General features: G+C 38.8%; 1 protein-coding gene across 20 annotated transcripts in view; it reads right to left on the bottom strand.

The window, feature by feature from the left end:
- SGCE (sarcoglycan epsilon) overlaps positions 1-26685 on the bottom strand; it is a 70213-nt gene that overhangs the window by 35014 nt on the left and 8514 nt on the right. For 4 of the 20 annotated variants that reach the window (XM_051852985.3, XM_008261717.5, XM_017344310.4 and 1 more), the window contains exons 2-5: positions 20112-20219; positions 9514-9636; positions 6105-6262; positions 1405-1477 (exon numbers count right to left, since the gene is read on the bottom strand). In XM_051852985.3, the coding sequence (XP_051708945.3) occupies positions 1405-1477; positions 6105-6262; positions 9514-9636; positions 20112-20219 (462 nt within the window). The remainder of the gene's footprint in view (positions 1-1404; positions 1478-6104; positions 6263-9513; positions 9637-20111; positions 20220-26685) is intronic. The other 16 variants (XM_017344312.4, XM_070059428.2, XM_017344314.4 and 13 more) reach the window with 5 other exon arrangements.

Here is a 26685-nt window from a genome sequence, read left to right as displayed (position 1 = left end):
TCTGACCCAGAGTTTCCGGTCCCCTATGAGAGCTCAGTGGTGAAGGTACACGGTCCAAGCTCACTGTAATATAAAACTACAATGAGAAGCTCTCGTGGAGGAAGGAAACACATATTCTGCTCATCAAGGGTGTTCCAATTCTACTATGGCATCTCAGACTGGATACATGCATTCAATCAAAATCGCAGCCAAAAACAAAAGTATCCCTGATCCGAACATGATTATCTATGAAGAGGGGAGTGGGAGAGCGGTCTTCTGTCTAGGTCCACATAACAGGCATCTATTAAGACTCACTTTTTCCTATATGAAGATCCTTTAGAATTTTAAACTTACATTATTTGTGGTCTGCAGTTGATACTGCTAAAATACCCATGAAAACATTCAGTTAGGGGGATTCAAGTCTTCCAAGAGTCTCACCATGTACATAGTATCAAGATTACAGAAACTGCTTTATTTCATATAGAGATAATTTTTAACTCAGCCTTGACTGAATTATCATGAATTCAAAATTAATAGATTCTGATAACATGTTTTACTTGCTTGTTTTTTAACTGTGCAAGTAAATAGTAGCAAGACTTTTCCTATCAAACCATACAATTGTTTCATTGTATTCAGAAGGAAAAACATTCTGTATTAGTTTCTTTCTTGTCACCTTCAAAAATGGTGTTTAGAATAGGCAGCATTATCCCATGACTTACAAATTTTAACTACAAGGTTTTAAGTGGTGTTTTTTTTTTTTTTCCCCCAGTCAACTGCCAAATTAGGGTGAAAATACTTGTGAGGGTAATTCCTGGAATATCTTTTGTCTCTAACTTTGGAATGCTTCAGGAAATTACTTACAGTTTGAGTACACACAACTTGAAAGTCTTGTGGACTCTAGCAATTACTGATGCATGATTAGCTATTTGGGAAGGAAACTGTGTCCCAAATTATAGCTTATTTCTGCCTTTGAATAACTCTGTCTTCACATACAACAGGACTATAAGCCAGGATAAACTTTTAAGTGAAATAACAAAACTGTCTGAAACAACTATTGGTGTACTCTATGATCACTCTGTCTTATGTCCATTTCAAGTCTTAACTCTTGGAATCCTTACCCCAGACTTTTCAAAGAAATTTTATTCTTAGTCCCATTTTACAGATGACAGAAAGCAAAGCTCAGAGAAATGAATGGGTGCTCTGTTCAGCTCCTTCCCCTGAGTGTTTCATCACTATAATATACTGTATGATATATATTTTACAACAAAATAGATATTGCTTAGTGTTAGTTTATGCATTTTAATATTTCATTGGTTACATCAGGTACGTGATGTTTAAGATTCTTAACTATATTTTATATAGTTACAAAACACAATGAAGTACTTCTTGTAAACAAAGAAACCATGTATTTTTTTCCATACCTACCTTCTGCTGACATTATATTAATTATCAAATTATGCCTTGCAGTCTCAAAGGTACGCCTGTTGTAGGCTGTTATCTATTAGAAAAGCAAAACCACACAAAAGAAAAAAAACGTTATTTGTAAGACCAAATTCATTAAGGACAAAACTGAAAATAAATTTTCGTTCTTTCCTTTTTCATTATTTATTGGTATATTCACAAAATTCTTCTTCTACAGGCAATAAAATCTCAGAGCTTTTAGCAATATTATAAGAAAGTAAATAATTAGGGCTACTAATGTACTAGCACTAAAAGTTAAACACAGAAAGACCCTTCTGTACAAGGTCATTAAGTGCTGGCGGCAAGGCAGATGCATCATTAGTAAACGGGCTCACTGCTATGAATTACTTACCAGTGCTGTTATAAGATTTCGAAAAAAACCTAAACAATACAGTTTTGTACTTTTAAATGGAGTTTAAGAATTATAACAGCAGGTGCACTTTAAAACAAGAACATCCTTGTATTGGTTGCATTTAGTACTAAACTGCACACCAGTGAGTCAAAAAAATCTTAAATGACCCTTCGGCAAATCATCCCTCCCTCATGAACAGAATAAAGCAGTAAAGATCAGAGTCTACACAGCTTGCAGCACATGCTCCAAATACAACTCGATCCCTTCATGGAGTCAGATGTTAGTAAACATTTGCAGAATCAATGAATTTACATCAAGGTCAACTAAGAAACAACCACTGCAAACAGCAAGTAAAGCAAAGACCAACAACAGGCTTTCAAATATCAAGGAATAATTAAGCTCATAACATATTAAATCACTCAGACACATCTATAGTACCTCTAAAAAAAAAAACAAAACCCAAATGATTGGGTCAAAGTCTTAGACTCGCAGCACTGGCCTCTTGGCAGTGATCATGGCTGTGGCAGGCCCTGAGACATACAAAAGAGTAGGGTAAAACTTACTCAAACTAGAATTTTATAATCATTTTTTTTTAATTTTATAAACATCCGAGATTTTTATTTGTAACTGATGAGTTTCGAAACATGCATACTGCAATCTGTGGAAATATGTGAGAGAATGAGATTTTTGGAAGAAATCATTCCAAATGTTGACACTATTTAGCAGATATCCATGGTACTTCACAAGGTCTGTGGAGGGGCAGGCGACTGGCACAGAGGCTGGGATGCTGCCTGGGACACCTGAAACTCGTGATGGAGTCGGTGAGGCTGGGTCCCGGCTCTGCTTCCCATCCAGCTTCCTGCTAATGCACACCCTGGGGGATAGCAGGTGATAGCTCAAGAACTTGGTCTTTGCCACCCACATGGGAGACCCAGATGGAGTTCTGGGGCGCTGGCTTCCAACCTGGGCCAGTCCTGGCTATTGCAGGAATCTGAAGAGTGAACCAGCAAATGGAATTTCCTTCTATCTCACTCTGCTCTCAAATAAATCAGGAAAAAAACAACTTTTTTAAGTTTGTAGAAAATAGAAATAAAAAGTAAAGTGTATTTTGGTGTAAAAACATGTTGAAATTCATGCCTCATTCTTCCATAATACACATTTTTTGTGATCTTTTTGGAGACCCCTCCCCACATATTCTGAAGCTCCAAGAATAAACTTCCTAAGTTTATTGATTTTTGTGTCTCCTCTTCAGGGAAATGTCTTTTTCTTATTAAATTGTAGGATTCCTTTTTATATTCTAGATAGTCATCCTAAGTCAAGCCAGCCACATACATTAAAAATACCTTCTTCCAGTTTGTGGCTTATCTTTTTTTTAATGGTTTCTTTTTATGAATATAAGTTCATAATTCAACATAAATTTAGCAATCTTTCTCCTAAATAATATTTAGGTCGCACTTTAGAGTTCCAAGCTTAAGGGGCCAGTGCTGTGGCGCAGCAGTTAAGCCTCCACCTGAGACACCAGCATTCCATATCCGAGTGTGAGTCTGAGTCCCAGCTGCTCTTCTTCTGACCTAGCTTTCTGCTGATGCACCTGGGAAGGCAGTGGAAGATGGCCCAAGTGTTTGGGCCCCTGTCACCATGTGAGAAAACAGGATGGATTTCTTGGATCCTGGCTTCAGCCTGACCCGGACCTGTATCTTGTGGCCATTTGGGGAGTAAACCAAAGTATGGAATACTTTTGTCTCTCCCTCTGTCTCTAACACTCTATCAAATAAATAAATCTTTTTTAAAAATTTAAAATGCAGAATTACAGTGAGAGAGAGAGAGAGAGAGAGAGAGAGAGAGAGAGAGATCTTCTATCTGCTGGTTCATGCCCCAAATGGCCACAATGACTGGGGCCAGCCAAAGCCAGGAGCTAGGAGCTTCTTCCCTGTCTCTTACAAGGGTGCAGGGGCCCAAGAACTTGGGCCATATTTCACTGCTTTCCCAGGCACATCAGCAGGGAGCTGGACCAGAAAGGGAACCATATGGGATGCCAGCATCACAGGCAGCAGCTGTACCTGCTCTGCCACAATGCAAGCCCCAATAAATAAATCTTTTTTAAAAGGAATTCTAAGGTTAGGAAGTGATTCTTCCATATTTCAATATAATAGTTTATAATTTTGGTTTTCAATTTTAGTATATGTGCTGCCGAAGCGAGCACATAATTTTGGTTTTCAATTGAATCCTTAATCCTTCTGGACTTGAGTTTTGTGTCTGGATGTTAGGTAAACATCTAAGTTTATGTTTTCCCAAATGGTTCACCAGTTGAGCACCATTCAATAAGGAGACATTCTCTTTCCAAACGACCTGGGGCACCAACCCCTGCAGATGCATGTTGGTGTAGATGCAAGTGTTTCTGAGCTCTCTGTTCCATTCTTCAGTTAATTTGCCTATCCTTGTATCAAGGAAACCTTACTACAATCATTTATAGATTAAAACAAAAAAAAAAAGTCTTGATTTTTCAGAAGGTCATGGAGCCCTTCCCCTCTTTGTTTTCTTCAGGTTATTCCTGGTCTATTTTTCCTATACATTTTAGAACCAGCAAGCCAAATTCCATGAAAAAAACTGTATTTGCAGTATTTATGGGGATTGTGCTGCATCTGTAGATTGAGGGAAAGTGATGTCTTCATGACGCTGAGTCTTTCCATCCCTGAATGCAGTACCTTTCATTTATGCAAGTATTCTTTCATCTCAATAAACATTTAGAATTTTCCTCATACAGATAGAGCATACCTCCTGTTAGAAATGCTCCTAGTACTTTTAATTTTTGTTACTATTAAGAATGGTATTGGGGCAGCAGTTGATATGTGGGGTACCCACGTTCACATCAGAGTGCCTGGGTTTGAGCCCCAGCTCCACTTCTGATTCCAGCTTCCTGCTGACGTGCACTCTGGGAGGCACACGTGATATCTCGAGTAGTGGGGTCCCTGCCACCCACGTGGGATACCTGGCTTGAGCTCATGGATCCTGGCTTCAGCTTGGCCCAAGCTTGGCAACTATAGGCATTTGGGGAGTGAACCAGAAGATGGAAAAGCTCTCTTTGTCTCTACCTTTCAAATAAATGAATATTTTAAATAAAATAAAAATGGCATCTTCATTAAAAGCATATTTTCTTGTTATTACTTGTTATTCATGTGCAGAAATGTAACAATTTTTGTATGGACCCTGTAGCTCAATGCTAGCTTTTAAGATTTTTTAATATTGTATAAACCATGTCATTGACTGCTCAATTAATTCCTTCCCAATTTTTGTAGATTCAATGTCTTTTTCTTTCTTTACTGCACTGGCTAGTACTTCCAACACATTCTATAATAGATGTAGTAGAGAGGTTAGGCAGTCATTCATTTTTTGTTGCTGAATTTAAGTGGAATTTCTCATTTCCCATTAATAATGAGGTTTGCTATCATTTTTGGTAAAAAGCTACTAGGTTAAGGAAGTTTACTATTATTCCTAGTTTGCTAGGAGATATTTTTTCTTATTTAGAATATATAGTGAGCTTTATTAAAAAGAACTTACCCACAACTATCAAGACAAGTGTGTTGCTTTTCACCTTTAATCTGGTAACATGAATTATGTTCACATGTTTATTTTATAAATTTCACTTAATACTTAAAAAAAATTCCACAATAACTTAATAACTTTCATATATCTGTCTTGGCTTAAGGAAGCAGACTTATAGACAGAAATTATGAAACATCAAATTGAAACAAAATTCAGTTTTAAATGCAGAAAAATCCACTTACACCTCTTCACAAACAGTACCTTCTTATCAGAGTAGCTGTGACAGCACTGCCTAAGTATGCGTTTCTGTTCCAGGATCTCAGCCCCTGAACTGGACCATGTGGTAAGCAAGGCTCACCTGTTACTCATCATTCTACCTCTAAGTACTTATCACAATGCATGACACATAGAGACACACAAGATACCTGCTGAGCGGTTATGTTTCTTTAAACATGAAATCTGAATTCAAAAAACAGAGCAAATATGGGTTCTGATGTTTGCATTGATTTCCTTAAATACAATTAGTATTATGGTAAATTATTTCTTTTAAATGCCTTTTAGTTTTTTTCCACCAAAAACTGCGATTTTTAAATATAAAAGTTGAAATGCAAAAACCTGGCAGATGAACAGAAAGGAATGGTGTATTTCCAAATGTTTAAACTAGAGTGTTTCCAGCCACAAAATAATAAAAGCCACTGCCATTTTTTAATCTGAACACTTTAAACTCAAATTCCAAATAAATAAATAAAGTTTGTTCTAAGTAAATTACCTCAATGATGGTTGGTTTCCCCACATTTTCAGCTGTTGGAGACCCATACAGGACTCCATCACTATATGGTGTCCTTTGGATATAGCGGAGCCATCCAGGTCGGTCTGGGTAACCCATTAAATTTGTGTTAAATGTTATAGGATCATTACTAATCTCGCCTAGATAAGGAACACAGAATTAAGATGTAAGACAGTTATTTTCCGCACATGTTGCTTTGGCATTTTCAATCAAAACATTTTGTGCAAAAAATTTTTCTCCTACATTTGTAGCAAACTAAACACACATGCACGAATCCATCTGGGAATTTAGATTAGGGCCCCATATAAAGAAAAAGAAAATATTTTGGTTGCTTAATTTGTCCAGAAATCTGATTCAACAACAAAAGCAGATTCACATAATTTTCTTAGAAATTTTTGTTTGTTCACTTAAGAGTAAAAAGTTTGGAGCTGGCGCTGTGGCCTTGCAGGTAAAACCACGGCCTGCAGGGCCAGCATCCAATATGGGCGTTGGTTCGAGTCTCAGGTGCTCTACTTCCAATCCAGCTCTCTCATATGGCCTGGGAAAGCAGTAGAAGATGGCCCAAGTGCTGGAGACCTGGAAGAAGCTCCTGACTCCAAATCCACTCAGCTCTAGCCATTGTGGTTCATTCATTTGGAGAATGAACCAGCGGATGGAAAACCTCTCTCTCTTTCTTTCTCTCTCTCTCTCTCCCTCTGCCTCTCTGTAACTCTTTCAAATAAAATAAATCATTTTTTAAAAAAAGTGAAAAGTTCCACTAGTAAAATAATCTTTCAGAAAAACCACCTATTTTCCATTAATCATACTGATAAATTGATTCTTTTTTTTTTAATTCATGGGTTGACATTTATTTATTTATTTAAAGATTTATTTAATTATTTGAAAGGCAGAGTTACAGAGAAGCAGAGGCAGAGACAGAGAGGGAAAGGGCTTCCATCTGCTGGTTCACTCCCCAGATGGCTCCAACGGCCGGAGCTGGGCCAGTCTGAAGCCAGAGCCAAGAGCTTCTGCAGATCTCCCATGTGGGTGCAGGGGTCCAAGGGCTTGGGCCATCTTCTACTGCTTTCCCAGGCCATAGTAGAGAGCTGGATCAGAAGTGGAGCAGCTGGGACTCAAACTGTCGCCCATACAGGATGCCGGCACTGCAGGCAGCAGTTTTACCTGCTATGCCACAGCATTGGCCCCCTAAATTCATTCTTTTGAGAAGCAATGCTTTCACAAAACTCTGAACATTATTGAACTAATATTAAGGGATATCCCCAAATTATAAAAGTATTATAAAATAACACAGTGCAATTTAAAACATAGGTGGACAGGGTGAGAAAGATGCCACAAATCCCAAACAAATGAAATAACTCATAATGACTGCAAGTAAGAAACAATAATGATGGTATCGTTTATGAACATGTGCCTACCCATGTGTTAAGTGCTTTACAATCAGTAGTTTTATCTGATTTCCAAATGTACTCATGAAAATAGTACTTCCATCAGCCCTAATTTTATTGATGGGATATGTAAAATTCCATTTTAAGTAACTTCTCTATGTTCACATTAAACAGTGAAAAACAGAATTTGAAGGCTTAGCAAGCTAGTTTTGCAAATGTGGAATGCCTCCCTAAGAAAACACTGATTAAAAGACTACCTTTTTGGGCCAGTGCTGCGGCTCACTAGGCTAATCCTCCGCCTTGTGGCGCCGGCACACCGGGTTCTAGTCCCGGTCAGGGCGCTGGATTCTGTCCCGGTTGCCCCTCTTCCAGGCCAGCTCTCTGCTGTGGCCCGGGAAGGCAGTGGAGGATGGCTCAAGTGCTTGGACCCTGCACCCAATGGGAGACCAGGAGAAGCACCTGGCTCCTGCCTTCGGATCAGCGTGGTGCGCTGGCCGCAGCGTGCCAGCCGTGGCGGCCATTGGAGGGTGAACCAACGGCAAAAGGAAGACCTTTCTCTCTGTCTCTCTCTCACTGTCCACTCTGCCTGTCAAAACAACAAAAAACAAAACCCAAAAAGACTACCTTTTTGCCTTGAATATTATTAAGAACATGTCTAACTATGTTTTATGAATGTTGTCAGGTGTGCTATTCATCACACAATCCACAAAAAAAATATTTCTATGAATTCCAACACTTAAAATGTGTTCTTACAAAACAATTTTCAGAAAATTCATTTTGTGATTCAAGAGTTGCCACTTAATATATTTTCTCTTATATTCTTTCTACATCTTCATTAATTAGCTGACACTGTGATAATTCAAAATAACATATTAAAACCAATAGTGGGGGCTGGCGCTGTGGAGCAGTGGGTTAAAGACCTGGCCAGAAGCGCTGGCATCCCATATGGGTGCCGGTTCTGGTCCCGGCTGCTCCTCTTCCAATCCAGCTCTCTGCTATGGCCTGGGAAAGCAGCAGAAGATGGCCCAAGTCCTTGCACCCCTGCACCCATGTGGGAGACCTGGAGGAGGCTTGAGACTCATGGCTCCTGGCTTCGGATCGGCGCAGCTCTGGCCATTGTGGCCATCTGGGGAGTGAACCAGCAGATGGAAGACCTCTCTGTGTCTCTACCTCTCTCTGTAACTCTGTCTTTCAAATTAATAAAATAAATCTTTAAAAAAGAACCAATAGTGAACTAAATAAGACTCCATTATTGGTAATGCTTTGAAGGAAAAATTAATCTCTATTATATTGTTAGGAAGTTACATAAAATCATCCTGTATTGTAAAAACTTTTTGAAGAACTTTTACTTAGTGCCATATTTCATTTTCTTCCATAATGTGTAGTTTTCCAAAATCTAAGTCTTACTATGGAAAGACATAATTGTATAGCAATAATGAATTCTATGTAAATATAGGCAGGTCATTTGTCAGAGGCATGAAAGTCAGGTCTGAAATCCAGAAATATGCTTTCCTTAAAATTCAAAAGTAAATGGGGCTGGTGTTGTGGTGTAGCAGGTTAAGCCACTGCCTGCGATATTGGCATTCAGCTCCCTAATGTGCCTGGGAAGGCAGTGGAAGATAGCCCAAGTGCTTGGACCTCTGCCACTCATGTCAGAGACCTGGATGAAGCTCCTGGCTCCTGGCTTCAGCCTGGCTCGGCCCTGGATACCGCAGTCATTTGGGAAGTGAACCAACGGATGGAAAAACGTTCCTCTTTCTCTCTGTGACTCTGCCTTTCAAATAAATTAATAAATCTTAAAAAAAATTCAAAAGTGAATTATTTCCCCCCTGTAATTAAACTTAAAATCTTATAATGAGAAACATCCTACAACAACTGATTTAGCACAGACCCAGACCATTTCAAATAATGCTTGAAATATTTGATCATAGGCTGAATAAATGAAGCACACCAAGGAAACCAAAAAATTCAGAACATTAACCATTTTTTCCCCATAAAGAACATACCAGGTTTTGGGTAAGGTGGAAATTCCCCCTTAAAATACTCTCTTTCCAAAACATGAACAAAGAGCACACCTGCGGATGGGTACACGTTGCGATCCGAGTGCACCTTCGAGAAAATAGTATACACTGAAAACAAAGGGGAAGACACGAAACAGAGACAAATGAGATATTCCCTCACGCTGGAAAGAAGGCCTCCCCATGTAGGAACCGCTGGGAAAACTGAAGCAACAGACATGAAAACTGTTAGGAACTATTTTAAGGGAAGTGATTTTTGGACTAACCATAGAAAACTCATTCGAAGAGTGTTCACAGCCTTTTTCAAACACTATATAAAAACTGGGTACATTTAATATTTTCAATTGTTATTAAATAATAAATGCATCCATGCTATCATCTTAGCACTTTTTACTTTAAATTTTTACCAAGAAAACATGTATGTCATGGAAACTGACAAACTACACCACATAATTGGTACACTTCTTTTTCTCTCTCTTGTTTTAAAGAAAAGTGCATAGAGTGATTTTTGAATCATAAGAATCCACACTGTATCACTTATTTTCTAGACCAAAGATATTAAACAACTTAATACCAATAATACATAATGAGGCATCTTCTATACATACTTACAAAGTGCATTGGATACTTTTTATGAATATTCATTCCTCATCTCTTAGAAATGATTTATTCCATTTTCCCTGATCTTGACATTTAATAATCCAAATAATATAATGTATAATAGTATGCTATGTCCCCAAAAAAAGCAGTAACGATTACATAATAAAATTCAGTGCATTTGATTTCTTAAGCGAAATGGGGTAGATGTCACGACTGGCTGCGGCATAAGACACACATAGGAGGTGAGTATGTTAAAATGGTCAGGTTGTTTGATTAGTTTCCACTGATTCTTTCTCCTCTCGTATTGCCATCTCCACCAACACATCACTGCCATTACTCTTGTCACATCTACAATTTCTTTTGGGTTACTATCTTCCTAATTGGGTAGTGGCTCTAATTTTTATACAGATAAACCCTATCAGGCCAGTCATCTCTCATAGTCACAGATGGATTTATAAATGTTGTCCTTAACCTCAGGAACCCCAAGGCTGCTCACACTAATCTCACAACTTACTAAAGGCCTGGATAGCAAGATCACTGACAGTAAATTTTTCAGCATATAAACAGAAACTCCCACAAAATGTTTCTTTATCTGTGAAAACGTGTCCCTGTAGTTCCATGCATGGCTGCCAAGAAAAGGGGAACTGAAATAAAATATCTGGCTTGTAGATCCACACATCCTTAACTTCACTACTAAAAACACATCAAAGGCTATGTAACAGAGGGAAGGAAGCTGCGAGCTAAGTTAAACGAGGAATACAGGGAGACTCTCGATTCTGGATTACTCTGTACTGGTATCCCTAACTGGTCTTCTTAAAACACATTTACAGTACCCAATTTATACCCAAGACAGATGGACTCACATGGAGGAGGGATCCCATTCCAAATAACAAGAATAAATGAATCACGGAAAAATATTAAGGATGAGAATTTGACATTTTTTTCTTCTTTTGTTTTAAACCAGATCAATACCACCATGAGCCCTGAATGCCAGGTCCTGTGAGGAATGTGAAGACAAAAGAGATCCTGTCCCTGCTTTTCTGTGAGTTCACCATCCAGTTTGGCAGACCAACCTCCACCTAACTCGGTATTATTCCAGATATATAATCTGCTCTGTCAACACCTGGAAGGATGGGAGGACAAATTGAGCCTGGAAAGATCTGGGAAAGATTTATGGAAGAAGTGGAATTCAATATGGCTCTCAAAGCACTATCAGGGTTGAAACTCAGAGGCGGGTAATTCCAATAGTAGGAAACTGTGGAGCCCTTTCAAGGAAGAGAATTCAACTAGTGATGGAAGGTTCTGGGGCATGCTTAAGGCAGAAGGAGGCAAAACTGAAAAGAACAGTAAAATTATGAACTTTTGAACTCATGCTGAGATGTTATTTCACTCTATACACAAAGGTGCTTAAATTCTAGATACAAACTTACACCCGAAGGATAAAAGTATTTCAAATTATCTAAATGAATCTCCCTGGGGCTCACCTAATTTATTCTTTCCAGAGATTAAAAACATCTTGGAGTCGAACACTGAGATTTATTTATCCCATTCATTCCTCAGTACCTAGAAGAATGTCTGACATCTTTGAATAATTCTGTCTGACATCTTTGAATAATTTTGCCTATGGAGTGGATGAGCCCATTCTAATATAAAGCACTATATATTATAATATATATTATGTAATATATAATATATATTATATTATATATATATTTCTCAAAGTGTAAGCACTTTATAGATTACCCTCTTCCATTTACATTATAAACTTAACAGTCTCACCTAGCTTTAGGCTGCTCTGAGGTGTGGAAGGCTAGCTTATAAAGCGAACCAGAAAGGTTGTTCGTATCAAATCATATTGAAATGAATCTACTTTCTTGACAGCCAACTTTTCCCAGGGTAGAAAGTAGAACCACTAAAGAGAACCTGCCACTCCACATCATCTCACTACAAAGACCAGTACAGAAGACCTGTTTCTGCTTTCATAAAAAACACTTTTGCCATCTACAGAGCAAAGTCGCAATCTACCCCGGCCCTCCTGGGTTTTAAGATGACATGCACATTTCTTTATTCATGTGGACTCAATTGCCTTCCTTCAATCTGCTGAACTGCATACTTGCTGGTCAGTTACCTAGGCAACTCCACAGTAAAGGCTGCCTCACGTTAAGTATAGTATGCCATTCATTTTGGAGAAAAACATGATACAGATGTATGACACATTCATCATCTAGAAATGGAAAATGACTAAGCCACTATGTTTTGTTTGTGAAAATAATACTTCCTTTCTGTAGCATCAGTTTAAATTATGGGTACCCACACACCATTTCAGATAAGTACCCTTTCCTTTCCCTTTCCCATGTGTTACTTGCAAAACAAATAGCTCTTCAACAGGGGCTATTTGGGCAGTATTTACACCGATGCTTCCTTTCAAAAACAGCAAATGACATGGAGAATTTGCAGCTCTAGGCTCTTGTTCTAAACATAAACTACATCAGTAATGCGGAGAGGGTCTGCACCAACACCCACAGATGCAGCTACTAACAGCTAACACATGTTGCACTCACACACGCCTAGCTGGCACTCACACACCATGAGCTGGAAACACATTGTTTTCCTTCAGAGTAAATCTTGAAAATTAAATCAAAGCACTCTAAGAATCCACCACAGGCAGATCTAATAATCTCTGAAATCTACATACGTGCGGTGCCATGCTAATAGAGCCTAGGTCGCAGGGCCTGGCCTCTCTGTGTTATCGCTGCTTGTGCAATCCTCTAGGGCTGCAAATCCATTCCCTCTGCAAACACATGCCACTGGATACAAATGACACTGGAAGCCAATGTGTGACTAAGTCTGTGCAAATCTATCACTATCAATGGACAAAACAATTAAACCAAAAGTTCACCCACAGGGAATCAACAATAGCATTTTCAAGCAGCAAGCATAACTAGATGTGCAAAGATTTATTAAAAAAATTCTGAAGATAAGTAATCATAACACAACATTTTTTATTGGAAAAACACGTATATGAGTAGAGAAACACCAAAAGGGTATGTCAGCAAGGAGCTGCAATCATTATTTCACCCTGCTAAACGCAGCTCCACTGTCCCTCATCACCGTGCTACCAAAATCTGTTCACAAAACGGTTCTCTGTACCTTTTAGTCATAGGATATAGAACGTACAGAGCATTTTAACTGCTGTGTATTATGTGACAGCACAGAGCCAAGAATCAAATAACAGCCTGGGATTGCAGCAGCAATAATGTGGGACCTCATGCCAGCTAAATAGTGTCCTGTCTTCCTTTACTAAGAGTCCACTGGACGTTTTCTGCCTTCATGACAAAGATACAAGGGCGTGCATTTGTACACTTACTTGCAATTAGCTCAAAACAAAAGTAAGTTTGGATGCATTCAGTAAACGGTAAATTCTGAAGGCACTGTGGTAGCCCATCGCTAAGGAATCCATGTTTCATGATGTCACAACTGCCACACTGCCTATTCTAAGCGGCACAGGCACCTGTACTGGGTCCTTTCACTACAAGAGTCCACAGAACACTTATCCCTTTTTTTTGCATCACCAAGATCAATTATGTGGCTAAAAAGATAAAATAGCCCCTGGGTGTGAGACGCCGCAAGTTCCAGCTTGATTTAAATCTTAAAGCCATCCGTCTTGGAAATCTTTGAGAAGAACGTCATAAAGTATGGTCAACATTCACATCTAGGTGACTTTTATTAGGTACCCATTATGTGTTTATCTACCTTATGACTGCAGCGACAAATAAATCACCTTAAAGTGTCCGTAAATTTTATTATTTTCTAATTTTTTTAGGTTTATAAGGATATAGTAAAATTTGAGTGTTCCGGGAACCCCATGGAACGAATCATTTTAAGGCACTGATTTCTCACTGGTCAACTCCTTCTCATGATGGCGTAAGATCCTCACTTTGCACATCAATTATTGCACTCTGCTCTATTATACAGTGATGCCCTTATGGGCTGTTTGGTTGCCTTGTCATTTACCAATCACACCGGCGGGCCTCACTCTGCTAATGCTTTTTAAGGTTGTGTGTTTTATAGATTTTCTGTTTTCTCCTTTGTCGACAAGCTGTCAGCTGTCATTTCTCACTGCTGTCAGTATGCTTCCTATAGCAGCTTCTCTATCCCTTCCAATTTGCTGTTATTAATCCGATGCAGGTTTAGAAACGAGGCTTCCAAATGAGGTGGATCGCGCCTCCAAGTCAGAGTAAATACGTGCTGTTTCTGTGCACATGGAGATCTGCTAGATATAAGAAGCAGAAGCCTGCATTTGCGGCATCTATCCTGGCTGTCTTAGGACCCTTTGTGGCATAGTTCCTCATCGACACAGCACATTTCTGCATAGATGCTCTTACTACAACTGAGATTGAGCCATTTCTCGGTGATAGCAGCATAAGCTCAGTGTATGAAATACGTTCAGAAATAAATAAGTGTGCAACTCATATATTAGACAAACATGAACTGTCAAATCAAAATGGATTTAATGTCCTGTTTAAAATAATTTCTTACATATCTGGTATGTGGGAAATAAACTGCATAATTGAAACAAAGAAATCTATGGATTAAATGATACATTACCCTAAGCAATATTTAAATCAGACTAAAAATGCCATAAGGTACTATAACTAATAAGTAACTTATTAATAAGGGATTAAAGTCTGTTTTTGAAAGCATTTACATTTTGTTAATTTCCCTCTCACGTTCAGTTTCAAGATGAAAGCTGTGCATTAAGGAATGTCACAAAGGTGCTTTAACTGAGTCCACATTCCTGAAATAAGATATTGCATCTTTACCCACGGTTCACAGTATCACCTTCATAGTAAGTATTCTCCAGAAAAACTTTGAATAAGAATGATGTCAAAGACTTTTAAATACGTTTTGGACACAGAGTACTGAACACTGATACTTATTTAAAATAAAATAAAATTTTGCCTAAGCAATTAGGTATGAATCATGCCTGATAATTAAAAGTTTTAAGGATTGGCAGAAAAAATAAGACTACTTAACTTACACTTTATGGGTTTAACAGCTAAAAGGCTCATTATAGACTTGCCCCTCTATATACAGCATTGCAAGAAGTGGCTACCAATTCACTCTAATTGATTTACAAGAAATGAATCTTATTTGCTATCTCTGCATCAAAAAGTCTCACTTCAGGGTTTTCAGAGTCTGATATATTTATGGATTCCTTGCTAATTTATTTTCTAACATGTTATTACTGTAGTCAAATTGAAATTTAATTATTAAACCAGCTAATTGCTGCAGAAAAATATCTTAAGCGATATCCCTATCTAGCCAGGTGTTTTCTTTCTTCACAAGAAAGATTTACCTTGTGCTTTCTCAATCCAACTTTATAAACCTTGGCTCTGAATCAAAAGCTTTTCTCAGCTGACTGCCCTTCACCTTTGGGCTTACTCAACATCAAAGTACTGCAGGCCACTCACTTGGTGGTGGGCAGCCATTGTTGTTGTTTCAGTCACAGATAGTCCATGTCTAGGCTGTGGAATTCATCACAAGGACAGCATTAGATAGTCTTCGAAAACTTCATTTCTCTAAGAGATATGGCCGCTTTTCTTTGAGATGGAAGAGAAACCACTACTTGGATCTTTTTCTATAAAAAAAAATTAGCAGGGTTTCCTTCCAGAGATTTCCTTCCAAAGCCACTTTAGTTTTCCTAAACTGGAATTAAATATCTTGATCATTATATGATCACATGTTTTTTTCTTTTTTTCCTTAAATGTCAATTGGAAAGAGGTTGCAAGCCTGTTAATTGGTGATCGATAAGCCTAGTCTCACACAACTGTACAGTTGAAAAGGGCTTTAGATGTCATCCTGTCTGGACATGTCAGATAGCTTTCTCTATTAACAGATAGATCACAACATTATATCCCACCTGGATACAGCCTCAGGGTCCTGCCCAACCCAGGATTCCTGACAGTTATTACCAGCCAGATTTGGCATGCATTTGTTCCCCTAGAGGGTTCAATCTTTCATTTTGTCGCATAAATGACAAAAGTGAAGCCATCAGGAATAAACAACTGGTCAAGCCTATAGGACAAATAAGAGGAAGAGCCAGGAAGGACTTGAACTAGAATAGTCATGTATTTCACCAATGTGAAAACATAATGCGTTTGGTGGTTGTATATTCTACCATTACAGTAAGCTTATCATGTTTTGTAACACCTTCCTTTTCTTAAATATTTTTCACTATTTTATAAGAAATCTGAATTTGATCAAATAATCCAGGTTTACTCTGTTATTTCACAGGTTTCCTTATTTACACTGCACAACAGGAAAGAAATGCAATCAGATTTTTCAACACTCATGTTTAAAGAAAAAAAAATACCTGAAGATTAGAAAAGGAGACATTTCAGCCCTCACAGTGCAAGCTCAGAAGGAGAACCCTGTATTTCTTGTAGATGGTGCTTAAAAGTCCTGGACTTTGTGATTCTGTTCTTTACTTCACCACTCTCCACAGGTAAAGAACACATGTTTTCAGCAGGGGGCACTTCCTGCTCCTCTCCAGTCACAGGGGAAAGCAGTCATCTAGAGAGCTGCTTCCATGGGCAAGTCATACCATCCCATGACTGTCAGTAAGCCAAGGAGGAGCTTCTTGTAAGACGGTAGAAGAAAATGCTATCATGCTATCCAGAGTATAATATTACTTCATGCCAACACATATTCAGTTAAAATTTAATCTTTAGCTTGAAAATACTTAGGAATTCAGGACACGTATTTTGACTTTGCTTTTAGTTTCATAGGAAGAGCACAATGAAGGCCACCATTCAAGCTAAGGTGTTCCAAATTCTACCCAATTTTAAAATGTGAACTATCTTAAAGTGAGAAAGGTGAAGTGAAGATGTGTTCCTAAGTGGAGGACATGAACATGAAACCTTACTTCCTTTTATTTAGATTACTCCAGGGGTAACTTTAGAATGTTTACCCTTATCCCAAGAAAAAGGAAAAGGAATCATATCTGGAGTGTTCTTTCTGATTCTGGCAACCACTCAGTCTGTGTCGATGTAGAACGATGTCATATGTGTTGGTCTGAAGTTTCTTGGACTCTGCCACAGAGAGATCTATCTCACTGCTTTAGTTAAGACTTGGAATGCTATTTTAAAAGAAAGTTACACAAAATACAGTTGCTAAATTTATTTCACTATACTCTTTTTTGCTCTTTTGAAATTGTTAAAAAGAGATGATGGGGACTCATGGTCAAGAATATCTCAAGAACATTTGATATTCAAGAGCATTGAAAATGGCCTTGATCAACATGCTAATCCTATTTGTTACTTTAACTTTGAAAGTGGTGAAACAATTTCTTTCATACAGTTGATAAAACTAACTGTTCTCTGTAAAATGCATGTTAATAACATAAAACTGTAATGACAGGGCTTAAACAGGATGAGACCAGGAAGCAAGGTGACTCTAACAGTGAGACGAAGAGAAAGTGAGGAAATAGGAGAACGTGATAACCTGACGTGGTTATGTCAGGAGGTTCTCTATGGACTGACCACTTCCATTTTGAGAACCACAGTCATCTTTCACGTCTCCAGGAGAAAATCAGTTTGAGGTCCAACGGGAGTATGAAGTCCGAGACAGGAAGATACCAGAATCTCTTGGAGGTTCTACAGGCTGCTATGTGAAGATCCTGGAATGCATTTCATTAAGAACAGCTCCAGAACGGATGACCCAGGTGGACTCTTTAGGCAAGTCAAACAGGAACAGAAGGAACATGCCAAGAGAATCCAGAAGTAACAGAAACCAAAATCAAGGAGAAGAAACTGAAGAAGAGGGGACAGATGAATGCAGCTGAGTGAAAGACGGACTCGAATCCAGAGGAAGAGTTCATGGAGATCCCAGGCGGGGAGGCAGGAGCCTGGGCAGGTCCTTAGTTCTTTGGAGCTGACAGAGCAGAAACACAGCCTAGCTTACAACAGTGAGGGACACTTGGGGTTGAAAACAAGTGAGAGATTAAAAATAGAAAGAGTGGACATGCCAAGGAAGCTGAAGGCCTTCACTCTGATTAAGGGAACCTCTGGATAATGGTTCTCAGGGGTGACACCATGAAAGGAGCTAAGAATCTGCTGGAGATATCTCCAGAGGCTATGGGGAAAAGGACTATGAAACCATGGGCTCAGACCCTGGGATAACTGCCTCTAGTGCTTTTCAAGCAAATTTCTGAGATCTAAGGGAAACTATTACAAAATTCTGTTCTCTTATAGAGATCAGCTATGAAAATTTCTTAAAAATGCCATTTGTGGGTTTACTTCAAAGACAACAGAGAAGAAATAACGGTGGGAAGCTTTGCCCCATTGTGAAACGGTTCTGAAGATAAAGGATTCTAGCTGAATAATTTGATGCTATCTATAAAAAAGTTAGTAATTACCACCTCACAACTGCATAAAGAACATGAGATAATCCAGGAATTCCACCTGCTACAAGCATCCATAAGATTTTATCTAGCATTACGGCCATTTTGTCACATAAAATTACTGTCCTTTTCAGAATATCTTTTATTTATTTTATTTTTTATTTTTAATTTTTTTAAATTTTGACAGGCACAGTTAGTGAGAGAGAGAGAGAGAGAAAGGTCTTCCTTCCATTGGTTCACCCCCCAAATGGCTGCTACGGCCAGCGCACTGCGCCGATCTGAAGCCAGGAGCCAGATGCTTCTTCCTGTTCTCCCATGCAGGTGCAGGGCCCAAGCACTAGAGCTATCCTCCATTGCCCTCCCGGGCCACAGCAGAGAGCTGGAATGGAAGAGGAGCAACCAGGATTAGAACCCAGCACCCATATGGGATGCTGGCACCCCAAGGCAGATGATTAACCAAGTGAGCCACGGCACCGGCCCCCAGAATATCTTAATAACACTATTTTTATAGACACTTCAGCTGCCTCAAAGTTACAGAAACGAGGCTAATATTTTGCTAATGTTCATGACCAGATACTTTGTATATGGAAAAGGAAGAAGGATCATTAAACTAAACACTCAAGGAATACCAAGTGAAAATTTGTAATGTTAATCTTAAAAATAACCAGTATTTTAATTGGTAGGTAAGATTTTTTTCTTTAATTAAATACATCATTCCAAAGGTCCTAGAGTATTACTAATGGACACGCTCAGAAACAGGGAAGAAAAATTCTAAAGGATCAATCCCTGAAGAGTCAAGTCATCTTTCCAGTAAATATTTAATAACAAAATGTAATTTGTTTTTGCAATAAAAGTAATTCAAAATTAGCCAGAAATCTTATGACAATTTTTCTAAGGTTCATAAATGCTGTTTTAAAATGACATGTTATGGGGTGGGCCTTGGGATACCTATAGCCCACATCAGAGTGCCTGGATTCAAGTCCTGCCTCTGCTACTGATTCTAGTTTTCTGCTAATGCAGACCCTGAGAGATAGCAATGATTGTTCAAATAGGTGGTTCCCTGCCACCATTGTGGGAAACTTGCATTATGTTCCTGTCTGCAGGATTTACAGTGTTCAGGCAGTAAACTAGTGAATGGGAGCTCTGTGTGTCTGATTGTCTCTGGCTCTGAAATAAGCAAAATTCTTTTTAAAATAAAATGATAGATTTTAAATGTACTTCTTGATGTTTTTCAGTGTTATCAATAAATTGTCAGAATAACCACACTGGGACATTTTTTTATAAGTGACAAGCTACTGACTGGATAAGGGGCAACATGGGTTAAAAATGCAGGGATAATTTTTAGTTTGAAAAAAGGGCAAAGCTACAAAGGAAAAAAAACTAAAAAAAAAAAATTAAGAACAAAGAGGATCAGAAGTTTTAGAAGATTAAAAAAACATTACTTTTTCTAGACTCATTTATCAAAAAAAGAAAAAAGAAGAAGAAGAAGAACTGCACATGATTGAAAAAAGCAAAAGAAATATTGGAAGCAGACATTTAGTTGACTTCCCAAAAGGGATTTAGATTTATAACCTAAACTCACCATCTTTCTTCCCATCAGCCATTTTTCTGCTGATAGTAAAATTGCTGGCCTGTTTGGTCTTCCAGTTAACTGTTCCATTTATGCCATCAGCATAGCTTAATAAAAATGCTTTTCAGAATAAAACAAATACACAAAAAATGAAATTAATGTCAAATTAAAATCACTATCACAGATCACCTACTATTAAACTGGGGTCAGATTCTTTCCAGTCCAATTAGCTGTTTAATTTCAGGCAGCAAATATTTGTTGACAGTCAATACAAGAAATACATAAGGATAGAAGGTAAATAAGACACAGTTCTTGCTCCTTAAGGAGCTTACAATCTATGGTGACTGATCAGTTACATACAGAAATACGCATATACATGAACAACTATACACATAATGGTAGAAAGCACAAATGCTATGAGATCGCTTAGGGGCAAGCAATTTTCTCTAAGGATGTTGCGCTAAGTTTAAATATGTTTTAAATTCACAGTGCAGTTCTGGAAACATGATACTGGCAGTGATGAATAGGACTGGGGCTAAAGGAACCTAAACAGGGGCTGTCACAGGAGTGCAGATAGCCGTCAGGTTGAAAGCAACAGGAAAGAGATGATGGTACCAGTCGCAAGGATCCACGGAGACATTACTGACAACACTCTTCCCACCCAGAGAAGTAGGGCTGAAAGAAGCATCGGGTGATGGAGAACAGTGATAAATAGAAGGTTCATGAGAAAGATGATACATTTAATTGGTGACATGTTACATTTAGGGTACCAGGCAGACATCCAGGTGAACCCACCTTAGGAGATGGACATAGAGCTCTTCCTTTTAAGACTGTAATGGGGCTTCAGACACAGGTTTGAAGACCTTCTCCAGAGAAATCATTGTGGAAACCACAGCCCCAGAACTTTGCCTTAAAATACCATGCACTCAGGAGACACCTATTAGGTCTCCGCTGAGAAAGCAGCCGGGGGAACACACACACCGCGTTCTTGATTCATTCTTCTATTCTGTTTCTTATCACCCAAACCACCAATCTCAGTGTTGACTCTCAAATTTTTCATCGCTGCCTTTCTGACTTCATACACTTGGGAACCATTTTTCTGACTATGACATTGGCTCTCCATTCTCTTCTTCCTTCTACTGGCCATCGCAGGTAACTTCCCCTTGGTTCAGCTCAGCCAAGAATCCCACACAGTCTACGCCATAAATGTGTCCTAACTCCTGGCCCTGAAATGGAGTATCAAAGAATGTACAAAAAATTGGAGGGACAACAAAGACAAGAGTATTTTATTAAACACATTTATGTATCAACAGTAGAGGATGATTCAACAGGGAAAGAGCCATCAGAGAGGTTGAAAACTGAGTCCAAAGTGTCACAGATATGGAAGAAAGATGTCAATAAGAGTGATCAACATCCTCACTTACTGTGGAAAGGTCAAAGAGGGTAACGGCCTAGAAAAGACCACTGGATTTGAAAACTGAGAAGTTACTGGTGACTCCTTGAAAGTGGAGTAGAGGCCAAACTGCAAAAGGTCAAGATGTGGACGCAGCAAACACAGTCAATCTTCCAGGAATGCTGTCCAGAGTAGGGAAGCAAAGAGGTCACGCAACGAACTGAGGCATAGCAAGGCGGAGAGCAGGGCTGGTTATTTTACTATGGGGAAACTTAGACTCATACACAAATTGAGGGAAAACTTAAGGGGAGAAATAGATAATAAGGACAAACAAAAGGAGCATAACTGAGAAACACAGTCCAAGAAACAAGGAGAATGGGTAGGACCATGGGTTTACTTTACATACAAGAAAAGAAAATACTTCATGAGTAAGGACAGTTGAGGACAGAGTACACTGAGGAGGGTACAGCAAACAATGTGAAAAGAACTTCCCTCTTTAATAAATTAGAGGTGAAATGTGTATATTTTCAAGTTGAATCTTCAGTAAAACACTGAATTTAAACTAAATTATTAGAAATACCAAGCTCGCTTCTAAAATTAAAAACAAGAAGAATATACTTCAAAACTCATGTTATGAAAAACAAGTAAACAGAACCTTAGCTGATCATTTGAGTGATACATATCAGTGGAAATCAAAGGCTCTAGCACCAAATAAGCTACTCAATTTTTTTACCCAAGTACACTAGTTTTATCAACAAAATGATTAATTTTATGAATGGTTTGCCTAATAAATGGTTGGTTCATTTAAAAACTGAAGTTAATGTACTTTCAAATCTAGCTAAAACGATCAGAAATGTTAATAGCCCCCTTCCTCAGGGGTCCTCCTGATTGCTAGGCTCCAAAAGCAACATGCTGGTCACATGAGCATCCCCTGGGCAGCTCCCCAGGAATACATATTCACACACACCCAAAACCACATAACAAAGTATTTAAAACCTATGTTCGTGACTCCAGCATGGAAACTGTAGGTAGCTGGGTTCCAGTTTCATCAGGTGATTTTCACACACGGTTGTGAACCCAAAAAGACTGAGAGAGGACACCTGTAGAACCCAAAAGATCACAGGACATTCATCTGAGTCTCATGATATGTACGAATGCAGGGCTGACCTCAGAACCAAGAACCCTACCCATTCCTACCTCCAACTGGTGTACAGATACAGCCAGTTTGCAAGAACCTACAAGTCACTGTTGCACAGTGGAAAATTCTGACCTAGTCAGGCAGGAAGCAGGTGGACAAATTCTTCTCTACAACTTTCCAAGAGTATGTGGATGTGACAAGCACCATGTAGATTTAACTGCTTCATATCACCAGATCCCAAGCAAGGTACTTTCACATGTATTGTAGAATTCTATCCCTACCAAACCAAATGAATGTTAGCATGTTAGAAGACTATGGAGGTTTAATCTGGAAGCAGAGTGGGGTAAGTTCTGCAGGTAAGCAAGCTCTCTCTAGAAATCTTCACTTCTGCACAGACTGTGTAGTGACCATGAAGAAGGGGCTGAGTGCCCTGACAGCTCCTGTGTTGCTGCTTCATTTATTCTAGTGCAGGGGTTCTTACACTACATTGTGCATTAAGAAAAGCAAGCAGACTGTTCAGAGTTATACAGACAATACCACCCATATGTATTTTAAATGATTTAAAGGCTTTACTAGAATAAGTTCAAGTCTATGGAATTTTTGTCTTAGATTTGTGATTTGAGAATCTGATTAATGGAGCATCAGCTTTAACACCATTGCATATCCTTGGCTGATGAACCAATATCATTGCTTGTTCTTCCTAAGTCCTATAGAAGGGCAGTCTAGTTGGCTATTATAGGATTCAAAAATATATTTGATTGGTGCCTCAATTGTTCCAAAATAGAGGCAGGGTAAAATGGTATAGATATGTCCTATAGTTGGCACTCTATTTTTAAGGTCAGTGTTGCCTTGAACACATTCATTTTTTAAAAGTTCAAATTGATCCATACAAAGTTTCACTTGGACCACAGAGGACTGAAGTTTAATGAAACTCAACAGAAGAATGGCTTTTTAGGTTCAACTCACTGGACAATGTCACTATATGCAAGATACAATGCCACAGACATTGTTGCTACTTAAACACTCAGGTCCCACACCTTGAGGGAGAAATCTCAATAATATGGAAATAACTATTTGTTTTTAATTGTGTGTCTAAAATCATAGTACTTGATTAACTTCTGGTATGGAAAATTATTGTGATGTATATATTGGCAAGTGCAAATTACTCACTGGAAAAAGCTACCATTTTGGAGGTTTTCATCAGAAAAAGCCCAAGGCCCTTTTTTTTTTTTTCCTTTTTCTGAGAATAAACTTCCTTAGAATGTGCAAATATGACTCAATATGTAAAATATTTATCTTATTCACAACTTCTCAAGATGAAATCTAGTGTGTCAACCCATATAGACTGGTTCTTGGATTTCCTCCAAAGATATGGACTATTCTCAACAATCTAAAAGGAAGAGCACCCCAGTGCTCACCAGCTTCATGATCATCTATGCTGCAATTGCACCTGCCTGTAAGTTTTGCTCTGGTTCATAAGCACAAAAGCAATGAATAATATGCCTCCTGTGTTTACACAGCCAAACTAAGACAGTGTTCACACAATGTGCCAAGGTATCACTGAGCACAACATAACTGATTCCTCATCCAGAGGTGGCTGGCATGCCCCCAACTTCCCTAGAAACCATACAATTTTCAAAGTTTGTCCTCTGATTCTGTGACTCACTTTGAGTCTTGTAGCAGCATGACCACATTTCATCTGGCCTGGGGAACGCTCTATTGAAAGACATATTACTCTTTTCCAACCTGAATAATTTGCAGAGTGGGGGAGCAAGGGGCTCGCTATTAAATAAAAGCAATTGAAGAGCTATGAATAGTGACTGATTGCTGATGAGCTAATCAGAATGTCAAGGGATAGAAATAATAAATAGTAACTTACTCAGACATCACTGTCCAAGTAAATAGCAAGATATGCCCAATGAAATTTAATCTGATTAACACACTCACCCTAGATCCAAACTGTCAAGTCTTTGTCTGTCCACTGCGTCATTTGTCTCTTTTCATATTCTATACTACAGGCCACTGAAGACTGTTTTCAGAAGTTGGATACACAGCTCACACCTCCCACATTGCCTTTTTTCTCGTTGTACCCCAGTCACTATGTTGTACCCTGACCCTCTACTTTATTCCTCTTCCCTTCCTTTATGCAACTCTCCTTAATGCTCTTAAAATTGCTTTTTTATATCAGAAATTTATTTTCCTACCTTCCTCACCAAAAAGTGTTACTGACCATTAATTCATATTGTTAGCCAATATATTTTGAGTGCTAAGTTATCAGATACTACATTAAAGATTTTAATACATATTAATTACCTTCATCCTTATGTCAACTATGTGAAGTAGGCAGTATTAGTTTCATTTTACAATGATAGTATAAAGTCTTAGTGAATAGTGTTAAGTTGGCCCAGGTCATTTGTCTAGCAGAGAGAAGGCAACTTTTAGAATTTATTTTTCTTTCTAGGAAGAAATAAGTTGCGCCTGACTCCTGGATGAGAAAGAGCTAGCAATGAAGCAACACTACTGCTATGCAGTAGAAATTAATCCCACACACAATGTGTTACCAAAACAAAATCAACCCTCGGAACAATTCACTGAAAGAGGAAAGCTGAAAGTGAGTCAGAGACTATGAGGGAAAAAAGGTCTGCTGAGAACTGTCCACCCCAATCTCTGGACAGAGTCACGGTGAGATACTCCTGAGAGAAGACTTCAAACCAAGCACGCGGAAGCAGCAGCCTCCAAACTGATTAAACAGAAATGCCGGCAGGCTGGGCAGGAGGGAGCAATTATTTAACGCAATTAGAAATGATTTGGATTTTTATAATTTTTTTAGTACAAGCAAGGTGGAAAGTTAAGAGATAAGAAGCTTTGAAGTAAAAGGAAACTGAAGTACAGAAAGTCTTCAGTGGCCTGTAAGAGTCTCTCAGGACAATGTCTGGGTTCAACTCCCAGGTCTTGTGCACTGGACAGGTTATCTAATATCTGCGCGCCTCAGTCCCCTCCTCTGCAGGACAAGAACACTGCCTGCATGCGGGAGGCACACTCCGAACCCTGAGACGAGTTCAGGGCACGTAATGATGTCTTCAAGACCTGGGCAGTCACATTTCATCTTCAACTCGCCTGAAGGAAACTCTGAATTTCTTTAACTATGTTTAATTTCAAGAATAAATCATCAAGTGAAAAAGGAAAGGTTGTCATTACAACTGGCACTAGATAGCAAGGCTCTCTTTTCACTTTGTAACTGTGGCACCAGGAAAAGTGCTCTCTCTGGCAGAGCACAGCAAACGATGCCGCATGGTCCCTGTGGGCAGGGGCTTCAGCCCAGGGCTCCGACCAGGCTGTGAAGGGGCAGCTGGCTAAGTCCTCCCTCCCAGCATGAGCCACTGCATGGTGTTTAACTCTTTGGAAGGAAGCCACAGGGAGTGAGAAATGAATTATATGGATATTCCTATTTTCTGACTCTCCTAACTCTTGGGTATGTGTTTCGAGGAAATAATGTTAACAAAAGCAAAAAAAAAAAAAAAAGCCACATGCACAAGATTCAACTTTGCAATAAACACAGTATCAGAACTGGATGGACAGTTAAATGTCCAATACAGGACATGCTGGTTTTGACTTCCTGCTACAGTCTGTGTTCCCGGCTCTGATTGCCGGCAAAGGTCCATATGTGTTTCCACTCTATCTGGACAGAGAAAGGAATCCCAGTATGATCTTTAGCAAAAAGGATCCATAATACATTCAGTAGATATGTGCACCATTATAATTTAATGTCCTCTGCAAAAACTTTGCGCAGTTTTGCAATTAATAAAATTAGCAAAAAGCAGAAAACAAAATAGGATATAGGCTATGTGAAATCTAGTGTAACAGTGCAGTCTAGTGGAAAGGGATTAAAAGGCAAAGTGTACTGATGAACTACTGGGTTAGTGAACTAAAGCTGTAGGGAAAATTTCTATCCTAAATGAAAAACATAAAAATGTTTACATGATCTTTCCATAGAAGAAAATCCTGAAGAAGAAATTCTCACATTAAGTGCCTGCTTTACACTGCCTTCCCTTTCC

The sequence above is a fragment of the Oryctolagus cuniculus genome, chromosome 16 (assembly GCF_051225735.1).
Source record: "Oryctolagus cuniculus isolate XC-2025 breed Fujian yellow rabbit chromosome 16, ASM5122573v1, whole genome shotgun sequence".
In the NCBI taxonomy this organism is placed as follows: Eukaryota; Metazoa; Chordata; class Mammalia; order Lagomorpha; family Leporidae; genus Oryctolagus; species Oryctolagus cuniculus.
This window is presented reverse-complemented; position numbering and strand designations above follow the sequence as displayed.